Genomic DNA, 15,487 nt, shown 5'->3' on the forward strand with positions numbered 1-15,487 from the left:
TTTCCTGGAGCCCCTTTAGGGACTGGAAGGGGCTGGAAGGTCTCCGCGGAGCCTTCTCTTCTCCAGGCTGAACCCCCCCAGCTCTCTCAGCCTGTCCTCCCAGCAGAGGGGCTCCAGCCCTCCCAGCATCTCCGGGGCCTCCTCTGGCCCCGCTCCAACAGCTCCGTGTCCTTCTGCTGTCGGTGCCCCAGCGCTGGAGGCAGCACTGCAGGGGGGTCTCCCCCGAGCGGAGCAGAGGGCCAGAATCCCCCCCTCGCCCTGCTGCCCACGCTGCTGGGGATGCAGCCCAGGCTGCGGGGGGTTTCTGGGCTGCCAGCGCACGGTGCCGGGGCGTGTGGAGCTTCTCCCCCACCGACACCCCCAAGTCCTTCTCCTCAGGGCTGCTCTCCATCCCTTCATCCCCCAGCCCGGGTTTGTGCTGGGGGTTGCCCCGACGTGGGTGCAGGGCCCTGCACTTGGCCTGGTTGAACTTCATGAGGTCCACGTGGCCCCACTTCTTCAGCCTGTCCAGGTCCCTGTGGATGGCATCCCTTCCCTCCAGCTTGTCAACCGCTCCACACAGCTTGGTGTCACCAGTGAATTTGCTGAGGGTGCACTCAATTAATTATTAATTAAGTAATTATTAATCCACTCACAGCTATTATCACCTGTCAGCAGCAAGAGCTTGCGCACAGCAGGATGGACCTTCCCAGGCTTCCCCACAGCCCCAGCATCCCTGTGGACATGGGCAGTGGCACACCAGGCCGCCACCGCTGCCCGTGGCACGGCTGGATTGGGGACAGTTCCTCCTAGGAGTCCACAAGCTAAAATAAAGAAAACATGCTAAAATGGAGCTGTGACCCCCGCCAGGTGGAACCACAGAGCAGCACAGTCCCAGCTCCCCCGGTCGGTGGGTTCTGCAGGCAGCAGCCTCATTGGGGAGGCGAAGACCCAGCCGAGACCACAGCCCCTCTGTGGCGGACTGTCCCCTCCTGGAGCAGCACCCAAACCTGGCAACGTGACCTTCCCCCGTCGAGGCTGGACAAGCAAGGGGGGGGAGACCAAACAAGCTCCCCAGCCAGAAAAACCCTGACACTGTCACCACCAAAGTGCGGCCGGTCCAGAGAGTTGCCATTCAAATTTCAGTATGGGCTTTTGGGCCAAAAAACATCCAAGAGGGGTTTGTCCTGGGTGAGCCCCATCCCTGCTGTCCCCATCACCTCTGCTGTAGTATCTTGCATAGCTACAAGATGGCAGTAAAGCCCGTGGCACAGCAGCAGCTCGCCCAAAGCCAGCTTGGGCATCCCATCCTGGAAAAACAAAGACAAAAACCTGCTTCGGCCGGACCCCAGCCCCAGGGCAGCACCGCCGAGCACCCCCCACACCCGTCTCTGGCTTCCACCTTGGGTGACCCCCTCCCCTCCTGCCAGGAGCAGCCTGGAGCACCCAAGGTCAGCAAAAAGCCTACAGAGGACCACAAGCACCTCCACACTTGCACATCCCTGCAGAAAGCAGGCTGCAGCACAGGCACGGCATCCCAGAGGAAACCAGGAATTTCTCCAGAGAACCGGCTTAGGAAGTTCAGCCTGTTTTGAGTGAAGGAGGAAGACCCTCTCCCCGGCCATGCCCACCTCCCCTTTGCTGGCACACCAAGAACAGCAACTTTGCAGCTTTCCAGAAAAAAAAAAAAAAAACAAACAAAAAACAAAACAAACCAACCCCACAGGAAGAGCACGATTGTACAGCCGCAAAAAAAAAAAAATGGCAAGAGATCTGTGGGGAGGAGAGCCCTGGCAGAGCCGTGGTCCCAGCAAAGGGGACGCTGTGCCCAGGGAGCCGAGGGAAGAGTACGGCCCGAGCTGGGGCCCGGTCAGTGAGAAGCTGATATAAGTAACTGAAGCCAATTAAACAGACCATCGAGAACATCCACCTGTCACCGTGTTGCTCATTTAACACCAGGCTCTCTGGGAACATGGTGCCATACACTGCAGGATCTGCTCCCTGCGACATCTCCGAGAAGGGAGTTTCAGGGGTTAGATTTTGGTGTATTCCACACGATTCCAGTGTTGCTCAGCCTGGAACATCACCTAGGAATGACCCGAGGGGGGGATCCTTCGGCCCCCTCATTTCTACTACATACAGAGCTCCTAAAGCTGAGGTCAGTGGGGGTGTCTGGAGGAGCTCACACCCATGAAGATCATCGCGTGCTTCTATTGACACCTACTCACAGCATAAACAGCCCGGTAAAATAACCCAATCCAGGGATTCACTGCTACAAAGAAAGGTTAATCAGCTCAAATGGCACCAAAGAACCCTCCAAAGTGGCAAATGTTAAATACGGGAGGGAAAAAATGCAACACAATGCAGTCCAGTCCTTTGGAGACTTCTCTCTAGTAGCTTCAGCTCAAGCTTTAATTCCAGCACTGCACAAACAGCCATTTTCCCTTCTGTTCCATGTCCCAAACACCAACAGGTATCTGTGGACCCCAACGACAGGCACGGTGTAACAACAGCCCCTTCTTACACCCCAACCCGCCTCCCCAGCAGAGCTCTGGAGGCCGCCCAGCCCCCATGACAGTATGTAGCCACAGAAGTGCCACACGCCTTCCTTCACAACAGTTAAAAGAACTTGCATCAAGCCATCCTGCGTGCTAAACACACCAGTGTAAGACCCCACTGTCACCAGTAACATTGAGACTTCGGGTATCAAAGGTGCATATTTGATACTCATGGACTGGAACCTCAGGGCAGCCATGAGCCGTGCTCCTCATCTCACCTGCGACCTCCCAACTAACACACCCCCTGCAGTACCCTACGAAACACCAAGATCCCGTGCCCCTAATTACCAGTGGAAATGGACAACCCGCTAATTCTTTCACCAAAAGCAGGCTTTTCAGGATCGCTAGATTATTTCAAGTCCTGGCAGATTGTATCCATGAGTTCCAGCTAAGCAAAGAATGACCAACGCCTTTCCGTACCTGCAACTTTAATGGTCGGGGCAGTTCCAACACCACCTTCAGATGTGCAAGTCTTAAACAGCTTAAACCAGCAATAAAAAGTAAAATATAAATTTTTATTTAGAATTAAAGCAAATACTTCAGTATCACAAACACAATATTAAACTTCAAGAAATATACTGCTAATTTGGAGGGAGCATTTATTTGCACAACCACAACATGCGCACAAATCCAGAAAAAGATGTGGAGTCTGAAATTTTCAACATCTCACCACCAGAGCAGTTGGTCACAACGTTTCGTACAGAGTTATAATATATACTGTAATAGATGTTGACAAAATTTCTACAGAATCATCTTTATAGACAACAAGAAAGCTCTAAGAGGCAAACATTGCAATCTATTCTTCTTCTGATGAGTCTCTCTCAAACGTGTAGGCCATGAAGCAAGCATCTGGTCTCTTGGGGACAAGGGGATGCCCTGGTCTCACAATCTCAAAGCCCAAAAAGCTGAAAGTACGGAGCAATGCAGCTAGAAAAAAAAAAAAAGCAGAGAACAGGTTTCATCCATTTGATACTGCAACAACAGTTAAAGCATCCACCAAAACTAACTTCAAATATTGCATTCACAACTCTCAGAGACACAGGGCTACGAGTGAACACCTACCTCTATCATCTCTGTTCTTGTGGAAACAAATGAACACATGATCAACTCGAAGCTGTTCTTCAGCAAACTCTAGAAGAACTGCAAAACTACAAGACAAAGACAAGGTAGTCAATGCACGTGAGCAAGCGCTTCCTTCAGAGAGAGTTAGCAAGGCCCTGGGAGCCGATCTGCACAGGAATTCATCGACGTTAAGTAAGAGGCCAGGGTTGGAGACACACCAACAGGAAATCCCTGAGCCCTAGGGTTTAACTTGAGGGCAGAAATCTAAGCCTTCAGTAACACAGAAAACATGCTTTTGTGTTGCAGCTGAAGGGAGAACTGCAGTGACTGACTCAGAACCACTCAGCACCTGGGAACATGGCCTGAAATCACTGACCTTTTGGGTGGTTCTGCCTGATAAAACAGGTAGAAGGCACCCTCAGGCCAGGATCACTTGGTTGCAGCCTCTTACAAGACAGCCCGAAGCACCATAATCACATTTCTACTTTCAGAACAATGGAAGTGAATATCAACAACAGTAAAGTGTTATTCCACCCCACTGACAGGCCTTCAAAACAGCGACAAGTTAAACCACAGCCGCGTTTTATTCTACGTACCTGTCTTTGCTCCCTTCAGGCAGAGCACCACTGGGAATCTCTATATAGAGGTTGTTGTTGTTCAGCACTGCTCTCCAACTAATGTGTTTGGCATCTGTAAGCCTTGACTGGACATTCAGAATTCTTGTCCTGTTATTAGATGTTAGTTCTTCTGTTACATTCAGCCGATTATCCTGTAGCAATAACACGTGCAAATTTATTTCCAATTCGTTTTGGAGAAGGGATAACTCCCACTAATAGGCTTGAGGCAAGAAATGCGTTCAAGCTCACCATAGCGAGCTGCTTACTATTATTCATACTCACCGAATAAAATAAATTAGCTGAAAGATTGTGATCCCTCTGACTATTCCCTCGCCCACCTGGGATCTTCAGGGGTGGGTGAGGGACATCAGGAGCACCACCGAGGCCCCGGACCCAGGTTACTACAGCAATTGAAGGGAACCCTGGAACTAAAAAGGGATGACAGTTAGAGAGGTAAACAGCATTAGACAGAGAACCCTGCGAATTCTAGGCTTTAAACAGTGATCAAATGGCAAGGATTTTAAAGAAAAAAACCCAAACCTAGGCCAAGGGACCTCCTCCCACTGCAACCTACGGATGTAGCAAGACAAAGGAACCTCCAGACCAAGGACAGGAACCCTGCCTCACACCCAGACCCACAAGGCTCAGAAAGCTACTACTGCAGTATTTTGAAGGGAAGACTAACTTGGGAGATGAAAATACTCTCAGCTTGAAGTTGAGAAAGATGTATTTCTGCACCAAGGCAGTAGCATGACTGACCTGATCTCAAGAGAAGAACCATTCTACTATCACATACGCAAGATCCCATTTTCTCCTGCACCTTGTTCTCCCAAGTTACCATGATCACACTGGCCCAGCAAGCTAGGGATCATTTTTCCCTGTGATATACAGCCCCAATTACCCTAGACCTTTGCATCACCACTCTTGGCTTGAGGTCAGAAAACCACACAAAATAGTCTCACAGATGTCACTACCTCAAATGTCTTCACACCATGCTCAGAGGCAACCTCGCCAGGGACCACACCTGAATATTTGAAAGCCTTCAAGCTTTTCTGTTGAATTCTTCAGAGCAATTTTACACTGCTCGGCAAAGCCCAGTTATTAAGAAGGTTCAAGGGGATACTCTTAAGGTATGAAACGTATTTCTTGTATGGCCGCTTAAGCGAATAAGCCTTCTACTGTAGGAAGAGCAAAGGCTGTGCTGCCTGGCCCCTCCCTCTGCACCATCCTTCACCCTGCAGGCTCACTCTTGAGTTGCGTCATCTCAGCAGATGCAGCAATCGAGGCCCTTAGGGAAATTTTCACAATCGTCCTGTCTGTGAGTGCCAGCAGCCATTTGCAAATCAGAATAAACATGTACAAAATAATCCACCATTTTGCACTCGTTCGTCCCGAGTTTAATTATTTTTTTTAATGAGCTTGGAACTTATGATGAATAATCCGTATTAAAAAGGCACCAAATGGCCATATAGGTCAAATATTATACGCTGGAAGGCATCAGTAAGCACAGCAACTGCAAGGTTTTATTAAAAAAATTTAAAATTGTGCGCTCTCAATTAAATGAGTATTCAATCCATTATTTTACGCTCTGTGAAAGAGAGACACTTTTCTTTGGTACTAGCATTACTTATTTTATCTCAGAATGATTGTAGAGCTCCGATTACCCTTAAAAATGAGCCTTTAAGCACCCTGTTCAGAAGTGTGCAGTGGAAATCCTTTATGCGATTACACCTTTTGCCCAATGAAAGGCAGCGCGTAATGGCTACCGACATTTCGCAACTAGAGAATGCATTCTAGAGTGGTGTTTGTGTGCACTTACTCCTCTTGAAAAAAAAAGTATAAAAATGCCTTTCTACAAAAAATTCGAAAAGTCCTTTCACAGTCCTCATACAAGGTCTAACCACGGCTTCCTTTATACAAGGCACACTGATGTCCTAAGCTTCCATCACCCTACACCAGCCACCCCAATTCAGGTATTTTCTTCCCAGCATCTCCCGGGATTGTTTAATCTTTTGGTTGAGTTTTAAACTAACAGCTCTAACATTCTTAATGTTCTACTTTAGGCTCAGTACCCTCGATTAGTTTTCAAGAATATCTACGATTACATAAGGGGATAACAGCTTTCAATCCTTGAGATCTTTGCCTAATTGTGGGGTTTTTTTTTTTCCCCCTCCCGGTACGAAGGCGGCACCTCCAGGCCCTGCCTCCAGCTCGGCTTTTGTCTCCAGGCACCTTTTCAGCCCGTTATTGCTCGGGAGCGGCGGAGGGAGCAGCCGCCCCCCCCCCCCCCTCAGGCCCTGGTGCGCCTTGTTCCAGGCTTCCTCGCAGGGCTGTGACAACTCCGGCGATGCGGCGGCGGCTCTCCCCGGACGGCAGCTAACGTGGCACAGGGCGGGAGGCGCCCGGGCTGCGAGGCGGCTGAGGGGGGTGGCACCGGCGGGCAGCCCCCCGCCACGCCCGGGGTGAGGGACGTGTGGGCCGACACGACGGCGAGTCACACCGCGGGGGGAGGGGGGGGGGGAAGGGGGAAACGGAGGCGTCGACTGAGACGTTCAAAACCCCCTTTTTTTAATTATTTTTCCCCCCTTTCCTCCCCTTTTTTTTTCTGCGGGGGAGGAGGTCAGGCCGCAGCGCCCAGCGCTGAGGCGACGGCGCGGGCCGCCCCTCCCCCACCCGCCACGGAGCACCCCTCCCCCCCCTCCGGTCACGGGGGAGGCGACCGGCCCTGGAGGGACGAGGAGGAGAAGGACCAGGGCGGGCCCTGAGGGAAGGGGGAGGCGGCGAGCGCCCCAGCGGTGCGAAGGCTGAGGGAGGCCCCGGCCCCTCACCTGCTCTGTCCGGTACTGAGGCTCAGCACAGCGGGCATGATGGTGCTTTTATTCCCCTCTTTCTCTCTAGCGAAGCAGTGACTGTTGAGTATCCGCTGCAGGGAGGATTTCACCATCCGGCCGCTCTGGTCCGAACCCCGAAACCCTCCGCTGCCTCCCGCCGGCCGCTCTCCAGGCGCTGCTACACAAAATGGCAGCGCCGCCGCAGTGGGTCCTTATATACCCTCCCTAGGACACGCCCCCGCCTAGGCCACGCCTCTCACTCGGGCCACGCCCCCCACTGGAAAGGACTCTCGTGCGGTGAACGGCTTGTTTGTCCCTTAGAAATACTCCCTTCCCATTGGCTGAAGGGAGCGCGGGGGGCGGAACGGAAAGCTCTTTTCCTATTGGCTGGCAGCGTGAGGGGGTTCAGCATTGGTTAGAAGAGCGTCTGGACGGAGCGGGGGGAAATAGCGGTCTGTGATTGGCTAGAGCCGCTGCGGGTGGGCGGTGTCTGGCAGGGTCCGGCCGGCAGGCTTCGGCGCGGCGCCGCAGCCCTCACTCCCCTCAGAGACGCCGGTTCGAGTCCCGCGTCCGCGCCCCCGCCTGGCTGAGGTAAACTGCGGCGGAGGGGAGGGGCCGGCGCCGGCCCCGCGCATGCGCCGAAGGGCGGGAGGAGCGGGGCGGTGGCGGCCGGAGAGTCCCATGGCCGCTGGGCGTGAGGGGAAGGGGCCGCGGACCGCCTTGGGACCGTCGGGCTTTACAGCGCCGGGGCTGCCCGCTCGGTGGTGGTGGGGCTCGGCCTCCCGGCAGCGCGGCCTTCTGTGGGGACCGGTGGGCGCGGGGGTCATCGCCACCTTCCGAATTGTCACCCAAAGCGCTTTTCGGCTCAATGCTGAGAGAAACTTTAATAAAAAAAAAATAAAAAAATAAAACTCCCCCAAGTGCTGGAAGGGGCCCCTGAAAGGAGGAGATGAAGTTGTGAGGCGGTTTGGGGGGGGGGCCCGTGCCTCCCAATGGCAGCGTCTCCCCGTTTCCATCGGCCTGTGTGTTGTGCAGTAATTTATAGCTTCGGTTGTCTGGGGAATGGTTGGTGGTAATCGTTTGAATGGAAAAAAAAAAAAAAGGCTTTGTGCTGCACCTTCATGAGAAAGTGAATAAATCCTGGTTATTTATGTGGCAGAAGTTGCTCTGCGTCCCCACCCCCATAACCAACAGCCCGTACCACTCCCCTCACGGCTCAGCTTTTCATCTCCTGCGAGGATTTTGGAAATCTGAGGCCTGGGGACAGGAACAAGGTCTGGAGGGAAGGGTGGGAATTTGAAAATCGGACACTCCACATCTTTATGGACAATATTGATGAAAACACAGATTCATTCCTTTGGCGGGGGGGGGGTGCGGGGGGGAGAGGCAACCTTCAAAATTCATCTTGAAAGCAGCAAATGTGTACAAAAGGTTACAATTTCCATGACGGGAGATCTTTGACTCAGCTGTTTCTGAACATTTCAGCCTGTTACACGTTAGGTGAGAGCACCCCTCTTCTGAAAACCCGGTTGGAAGCACATCACAAAAGTCAGAGCACATCCTGAACAGTGGATCTTATCCTATATGGAAAGAAAGCTCAGAATAGTGGTTTAAATGATGCTGGATCAAGTTTGCAGTCAGGTATGCCTTGTGCATTAAGTGGAAAAAGGTGTTTATAGAGACAAAGAAAACTACTAAAGATATGTTGTGATGATTTTCAGAATCATGGTTTTCTAAAAAAAAGCATTGTGTTCTTTTTTCTTCATTCAACTCGGGCTATGACACACCTATTTTTTTGCCTTCAGCTACCATAGCATTTGGGCATTCTTTTTTTATTTATTATCTTGCTCATTTTTATTTGCTTTGAAATATTCCCATCCAGGAGCTCTGAGCACATGGATATTCCATTGATCGGTTCCACTTTGCCCAAGGATTAAAGGGTCTAAATCCCCACCCACCTTCTGTGTCCCGAAACTGCTCAGACTGACTATGATCGAGCAAAGTGTATTGCCAAAAGAAAACACTGTCTGTTCTCCTGCAGCTTAGATGAGAAGCCTAGCCTGGCCACCAGCCAGTGACTAGTCTGGGAGTCATGGTAAGTAAGAGGTACGAGAGAAAAATCCTTTTCCTGCTGCAGGTATCTGCTCTTAGCTCCCAGAACACAGCGTAACTGAGATATTAGTGCTTGCTTTCACCCCCCCTTCGCTAGATTTGGCTGTTGATTTATGGAGGGGAAGATGACTGCTATTTAATGCATTACCCAGAGACCGACTTGAAACAATAGGATAGCTGCAATTCAGGAATATCCGGACCAAATGAAGCACATCAGAGAAGATTTAGCAGTTTGTGTTTTGTGTGTTGTTTTAGAAAGGTTTTCCTGATGGGGGAATGAATGTGTTAGTTGATAGAAGGACTGCTTTAGCATTTTCTGATATGTTTCATTGTTTCTAATAATGGCATTTATTATTTATGTAGTAATCCGACTGTAATTCCTTATAATGGCACTGTGTCAGAGGACATCATCTTTGCAGCTGCTTTCCTCTTTACTGTGACACTGGAAACAGCTTTGTCCTTTGGATACCTGTCATCTCAATGGGCCATCATTCCATTTTACAGTTGAGTGACCCCGATAACGCTGTGCTGCTCTGTAGTCTGCAAGGAGCCCAATCAACCTGTTTTGGTTTTGTGCGTTAAATACGATGTGGGATTAGTTCCAGCTGCAGTTTTGCTGAGATAGCCTGACTTCCAATTTAGCAGTGACAGCGATTCATAAATCCTCACAGAGAAGCCTCTGACTCACAATTTTGGGATTAACAGCTGAGGCAGTTTGAGATGTTGCCATCTCCAGCTGTTTTTTTACCACTGGTTTGCCATGATGACCCTACCCGTGGCAGCAGAGCAGGCAGAAGTAACTGCGTGTTGGTGTCTCAGTTGTTCCAGCTGCATTCCTAGTTTGGCATCGTAGTCCAAACCCATCTCCGTCCCTGGTGTTGTCTAATATACTGGGCAGTGAACCCTAACAGCCAATGCGGGGGCATCCGTTCTTACCTGGCCATGTCTGCTGTGGCACCAGAGGCAAGATGGACAGTTGCAAATCGAGAATCACATCCATCGAAGTCCTGAGGCTCTAGTTCATCCCAAGTCTACAAATACACTGTCAAAGTCCCCCTCATTCTGCTGGCTCCCAACTACCCCAGCTTCCCATCTCCAAAAAACACGTGTTTCAAAGGACTGGCATAGTCCCCAAAGCAGGACATGCAGCACGGAGCTTATCTCAGTTCTCTCCTGAACTGCCTGCTGAACTCCTCAGAGGAGGGCGTGCAGCGAGTCCCAGCTGTTCTGTGTTCTTACACAAGCAGGTCACAGCAATTAGGCTACATTTCCCAGAAACGACCTGGGAAAATATCTTGCGTTGTCTGAGTTACTCAATAACCAGACCTGTTAACAGAGAAAGTACAGAAGAAGCAACACAACTGAACTCCACTTTAGGAATCTAAATTGAAATCGATTCAGTTCAGGAAAGCCAAGGAGTTTCATTTTCTAGAACTTCATTTTCCTTCTCTAGCTTGTTTCAGCATGCTTTTCAGCCTCTTTTAACAAATGAGGTCTCAAACATTAGTCAAAATCACCAGTTCTTTGTCATAATTCTTTGTCAAGCTTTTATAGTTTTTACTTTCTGAAAGAGATTGGAAGAAGAGTTTGTGGCAGCACAGGAGTAAGTTAAAGTCAAATTAAAAATTGGTAGCTGATGTAGACAGATATTAGAGCAAGAAATAAGGGTAAGTAACTGAATGGCTTTCCTCTTCATTGTCCTTTTCCAGGTTTGCAAGTGTTTGTGATCAAATGACACGGAACTAGTGCTCAGAAAGATGTACAGGACTTGAAACACTCATAAGACTTGCTGGTTCTGAAATCCTGCACGTCGATGCCTTATCGCATCTTTCCTTTAGATAAGGAAAGCGAAACCGTTCCGTTGTTTAGGCAATTAAAACATAACTAAGTAACACGGCTGCAAATATTAGTGCTGTGGTGTGTTTTTTCCGCCGCTGAGGAGGTTGTTGAAGAGTGGGCTGCTGCAGGCTTCGTTGTAGCAGCTCCTGTGTCCATGTTGTAGAGGAGTAACAAAGCTCCGGTGAAGGTGAATGGAAAAAAACCTGCTATTCGACACGTAGCAGAAACCCCTGTATATTTTCTGCTTAGCTGCATCATGCTGTCATAGCTTTTCTTGAATGTGGAAATAGATGCTTATGATATTTAGCAGCATCATGGGAATTCATCTCTCTCTGATTTGCTGACTAGGGAAGTACAACAGAAAGAAAAACATGAGCTCTCTTTTAAAGCGTGTGCAGTCCTTGCGTAGCAGTACACACTTAGTAACTTCACAAAAATGGTAAAAAAAATAAATTAATTAATGGAGACTGCCTATGAAATTGAGTCTTTCTGATTGCCCATTCTCTCTATTTCCACTCCAGGAGGACTTTACTTATTCTCACAGTTTTAAGACTTATCTAGCGATGTGGCCAAGCACCAAACCAGGACCGAATCTGAGGCAGAGATGTCCATCGTGATGTGTTTTCGCAGACATCGTTGTGTGTCATGACTTCTCCACCCTGTAATTTAGCTGGTTTGAGTCCCAGAATAATTTAAATGTCCATCTTGGTCAGCTCTGTGTGGAGACGATGTACAGCAAAAGCTTGTGAGATCTTTATCAAAACACTGGACAGTGTTATTGCTAAACTTTATAAGACCTATAGTTTATAAGTCTTATAAAGCAGGGCTCTGAAGTCTGCCCATCTTCTTCCTTAGACCTTATGGTTCATTTCCTTACAGTTAACAGTTAACTACTGGTTATCTAATTTTAAATACTCGCCCACTAAAAATGCTATTTCATGTGTTAGAATCTATTCTAATCTTTGTGGGACATGTAATTAGAACACTTTTTCTAGCTGGAAAACTCTCCTCATTTTCATTGTCATCCGTGCGAGAATGATTTGATTTGAAGGTCAGGTTTTCTGCAGACCCACTTGTGCTGGAAGGAGATCCTGCGTGCCACTGCGAAGTTAAGCTGGAATTCTTAGATGTTTGCCAGCACAAGGAAGAATTTATTTTCCGAGATCTTTGCGAGATACTGAACTAGAAGAAAGCAGTCGCTAGTTCGTCAGGCCAACAAATGTCTGTACTTCTTACCAAAGAAACTTTGGATCTCTGCTTTCTCACTTAAAAGCAGCTGGTATGAAGAGGACTATATATTGAATGCAGATGAGGTAACAGATGCTTAAAATGCTTTAAAGTCTCGTTATCTGATTTAGGGGTGTAATCCAAGGTAGTGCTGGTCACCTGATAAATGCTGGGTTGTTTTCTTTAAGTCTGCAGGATCAAACTTACCAGGCATTGCGGTTCGGTTTCCATATAAAAATCATGTGGGGGTGAGGGGAAATGTTTGAAGTGAGAACAGGAAGCGCAGTCAGCTCGAGAGGGGGTTAGCAACAGCAAGAGACACGAGATACGGTCGGAGGCTGACACCTTAACATTGCTGGGAAAAGAAGTGTGCTCGTGCAGTTTGTCGTTACGGTTTTGTAATTTAAGAGTAATGTTCCACAAGCTTGATTTTTGTATTGATTTTTCTCTGGGTGTTGCTGCCAGTTATGAACACATGGGCATGAGGAATTCAGAGGTAGTTACAAAACAATAATGTGGAAGGCATTGCAACATCCTCCCTTCCACAATCCATTTTCTGTTTCGTTTACACTGGACCAGAGGCAGCTCAGATCTGCCTCCCCTCCTCTCCCTCCGCTCCCCCTCCCCACGTTAATGAGAGCTGATTAAGGTCCTGTTCTTGTAAAGGGTTCAACTCAGAGAGGAGACGGAGCACTTTCCTTCCCATCAGCACGGGAGAGAGTGGAGGGGTGCGCAGCACCTCGCAGAGCCGGGTCCTGAGGAAACGTGCCTCTCTGCGATCACATGTAATCCACATTTTGGTGTGCAGTGGCTTTCTGGAATTCTTTCGCAAACATTTTCTTTCCCTGCTGACCCCTTTCCCTCGCTTGCTTAAGGGAGAGCCTTTGTGTGGTGGATTTATTTGTTTATTTTTTTGCTTAGCTTCCCTTTTCTCTTACAGAAGAGTTCAGCACCATCTGATGTTTCTTTACAGGATGGGCCACTTTCACGGGCTCTGTGTCGGGAAGGTGAGCTGGATGGCGTGCCTTATTTTCCTTCAGTTCCTATTGTGCTTGGATCAGTCAACCTTAGGGACAAGGAAGTGCAGAGTACAGCTCAGCTTTTGTAACTCATAATTTCGTTTAGAAATGTTATCAAAACAAACAGATGCCAGCAGGATGAGCGTTAAGACCTGTGCAGAATCTGCTCTGTCAGAAACGAGTTGAGAGTCAATTTTGCCTGCCTAAACATTTCGCCCAGCAGCTCATTAAAATGGATATATTCAAAGGAGACTTCCCCCCCCCCGATTAGATCATTCCTGTGATAAGAGCATTAATGAGCATATTTCCCCATAAATAAAATGAATGAGCCTCGAGGGCAGGGAAGGTTATTTAACCTGCAATAAGTTATATGCCACACTCGTCCTTTAGAGAGTTGCGAGTCAGGGAACCAGTTCGCCCCTTTGCTTTAAGCCTGAGAACAGCCTCTGACCAGCAGAATTGGCCAAGTGGGATTTCTTCCAGCTGTATGTTTGTGTTGCACACTGCTTTATTTTGGGTATAATCCCTGTGGATTCAGCGCAAAGTCACTGGCCGGAGCTCACCCGGAGCTGCGCTGAGAGCCAGGGCAGCCCTTGGGGTGCCGCAGGAGGGACAGGGAAGCTCCAGCCCTGGTAACCGTCGCTTTTGCCAGGCTGCTCATTTGAGCTACATGCAGCCCTGTGCTTTTGCCCGTGAGCTATCTGTGTTTGAACCAATATTTACTGACGGCTCTGTGTACCAAGATAGTCAGCAATCCCTCCGAGTGAGAGTGGAGCTGGAACCAGCCATCAGGCCAGCTTAGCAGCTCGGGTTGTTTACCTTTTTCTTTAAACATACTCTTGAATTTCAGGCTGGTGAAAGGTGGCAGCTTGACAGCTCTGGTGAGCCTTTACCCACGCAGCAGGTAGAGCGATGGCAACGCAAGCTTCCCATGCAGCACACCCCCTCCGACCTGCCCACCCGCTGCGCCTCTTCAGTACTGTGTCCAGCTCTGGAGCCCTCAGCACAGGAAGGACATGGAGCTGTTGGAGCGGGGCCAGAGGAGGCCCCGGAGATGCTGGGAGGGCTGGAGCCCCTCTGCTGGGAGGACAGGCTGAGAGAGCTGGGGGGGTTTAGCCTGGAGAAGAGAAGGCTCCGCGGAGACCTTCCAGCCCCTTCCAGTCCCTAAAGGGGCTCCAGGAAAGCTGGGGAGGGACTCTGGAGCAGGGAGGGGAGCCACGGCATGAGGGGGAAGGGTTTCAAACTGGAAGAGGGAAGACTGAGATGAGATCTGAGGCAGAAATTGTTTGCTGTTGAGGGTGGTGAGCCCCTGGCCCAGGTTGCCCAGAGAAGCTGTGGCTGCCCCATCCCTGGAGGGGTTCAAGGCCAGGTTGGCCGGGGCTTGGAGCAACCTGGGCTGGTGGGAGGTGTCCCTGCCCAGGGCAGGGGGTGGCACTGGGTGATCTTTAAGGTCCCTTCCATCCCAAACCATTCTATGATTCATCCCAAACCATTCTATGATTCATCCAGGAAAACCCCTCTGAGCAGTGGGTGGGGAGCAGCCGCTCAGCCCGTGGGGGGCTCAGCATCTCCCCACCGCTTGCTCTGTAAGTGTCAAATTGAAATTTAAAGACAGCCGGTGTTATTGTGGTGCTTATAAGGGATTGACAGCAAACTGCTATCAAATAAGCCACCAGGTTGTCAACAAGCTTAGGGGCGGAAGCTTTAAAATGAAGGCAGCTCTATTTCATTGCTAGGATTTTCCAGTTTTCCAAGAGGTTTTTATTTATGAAGCCATTCTAGGTACAAATTAACTTACCCTGTCTCCTGTTTGTTATTAACTCTAGAAGAAGCTGAGATTTGAAGGGTTCATTGCTTACCCTGCTGGAAAGGTGTGCTTTGCTTGGTGCACTGCAATATTTTCCAGAGGCGCTCCCAAGAGCATCGTGGTGCCCACCTCTAAGTTTCCAAAGTGACCGGGCTTTAGAGGAGCTGTTTATTCCCGTGTGTCCTGCTGCGGGTAAGCCCAACAATCTCACACAGATATGCTAACTCGACCCATGGGGCTTCCCGTTGACGAGGCAGGGCAGCCTAATCTTTGGAGAGTGCAAAATTGTGCTTCCACGCTGAGCTGAGCATGTGCTCATAACTCTTAATAAGCCTAAGGTGCTAGAAGATAAAGAGGTGGCATAAGGAAGGCAGGAAACCTTGAAATTACTGCGCTGGATTGGACAGATGACCTAGTTAGTTTGATTTTCTGCTTG

The 15,487-nt window shown here is 49.5% G+C and overlaps 1 protein-coding gene and 1 long non-coding RNA gene across 3 annotated transcripts; one reads left to right on the top strand and one right to left on the bottom strand.

Annotated features, from left to right (window-relative positions):
• Positions 1-3,031: 3,031 nt before the first annotated feature.
• Positions 3,032-7,242, bottom strand: OAZ1 (ornithine decarboxylase antizyme 1). Its single transcript, XM_054181815.1, is given in 6 exon segments — positions 3,032-3,464; positions 3,600-3,685; positions 4,196-4,368; positions 4,499-4,585; positions 4,587-4,644; positions 7,045-7,242. Coding segments are annotated over 6 exon segments (651 nt in total). The 5' UTR covers positions 7,161-7,242; the 3' UTR covers positions 3,032-3,333.
• Positions 7,243-7,536: 294 nt separating this feature from the next.
• Positions 7,537-11,832, top strand: LOC128900551 (uncharacterized). Of its 2 annotated transcripts, none has more exons than XR_008463307.1 (4): positions 7,537-7,638; positions 8,533-8,688; positions 8,930-9,153; positions 10,869-11,832. It is a non-coding gene; the product is annotated as an uncharacterized LOC128900551 (long non-coding RNA). The 2 variants fall into 2 exon arrangements; XR_008463306.1 differs by having other exon boundaries at positions 8,930-9,142.
• Positions 11,833-15,487: the final 3,655 nt, after the last annotated feature.

Source organism: Rissa tridactyla, chromosome 22 (assembly GCF_028500815.1).
Source record: "Rissa tridactyla isolate bRisTri1 chromosome 22, bRisTri1.patW.cur.20221130, whole genome shotgun sequence".
Classification (NCBI taxonomy): Eukaryota; Metazoa; Chordata; class Aves; order Charadriiformes; family Laridae; genus Rissa; species Rissa tridactyla.